Below are 1,073 nucleotides of genomic sequence, written 5' to 3' on the forward strand. Positions count from 1 at the left end.
ACACACTTTTAAGGTGAGAGAAGAATAATTTTTCAAAATAAAGACAGGGGGAATGTATTTTTTACAGCGACAGTGGTTTGTGTGTGGAATGTGTGGGGACACTTGGATATGGGTCAGTTTGGGGATGATATAGACTGGTTTCTGTGCTGTCTGACTCTGGGACTGTATAATTATTGATGATTTTATTTGAGGTTACAGTTTACTGACATTAATCACATGTACATTTCTGTAGCGCCTGGTTTCTCTGCAGCTCTCCCTGTGTGTGTGTGGGAGATGTTATATAATATTCTATATTATAACCTATATCTATACTGTATATTTATGTGATATTGATGGTTATATCTAATTGATATTAAACACAGTCTACCTTTCTGTAGCGCCTGGTATTTGTCCAGCTCATGCTGCAGCTTCCTCTGGATTCCGTCCGCCATTTTCCACCGACGTCACTGACCCCGCCCCCAAGGCGGGGCCCTCTAACACCACCCCGCCCCATCTTGACGTCACCGCCCCCGCCCCCAAGGCGGGGCCCTCTAACTCCACCCCGCCCCAGCACGACGTCACCGCCCCCGCCCCCAAGGCGGGGCCCTCTAACTCCACCCCGCCCCAGCACGACGTCACCTACCCCGCCCCCAAGGCGGGGCCCTCTAACTCCACCCCGCCCCAGTATGACGTCACTGACCCCTCAACTTGAGGCCCACGAACCAAATACGTCATTTTCTCCGCCCCATCATGACGTCATTGACACTACCTCCCGCAAAAGTCGCTGGCCACGCCCCACGCCGCGTCCAATTGACACGGTACCGGAACCGACGTTACGACGCCGCCCGACACCGACGTCATGACGCCGCCCCTTGAGCGGAGCCATCTGCCCCGCCTGTCCTGTTGACGTCACAGTGGCCACACCCCTCTGGCGGTGGGAGTTCCCGCCCCACTGGGAGGACAGGATGGAGTAGATGGAGCGAAGGGCCTGTTTCTCTGCTATCCCACTCGCTGTGACTGAATGGGTCAGCAGTGTACACCAATCTGAGCCATTGGTTGTGGTATCACAGGCTGGAGTCACATGACCCCCCCCC

At 54.4% G+C, this 1,073-nt stretch overlaps 1 protein-coding gene across 1 annotated transcript in view; it reads right to left on the reverse strand.

Annotated features, from left to right (window-relative positions):
• pfdn6 (prefoldin subunit 6) overlaps positions 1-482 on the reverse strand; it is a 13,043-nt gene extending 12,561 nt beyond the window's left edge. Inside the window, exon 1 of the mRNA XM_043678134.1 lies at positions 368-482. Within this exon, the coding sequence (XP_043534069.1) occupies positions 368-431 (64 nt within the window). The 5' untranslated portion in view covers positions 432-482. The remainder of the gene's footprint in view (positions 1-367) is intronic.
• Positions 483-1,073: the final 591 nt, after the last annotated feature.

This window comes from Chiloscyllium plagiosum, chromosome 37, assembly GCF_004010195.1.
Source record: "Chiloscyllium plagiosum isolate BGI_BamShark_2017 chromosome 37, ASM401019v2, whole genome shotgun sequence".
Lineage (NCBI taxonomy): Eukaryota > Metazoa > Chordata > Chondrichthyes > Orectolobiformes > Hemiscylliidae > Chiloscyllium > Chiloscyllium plagiosum.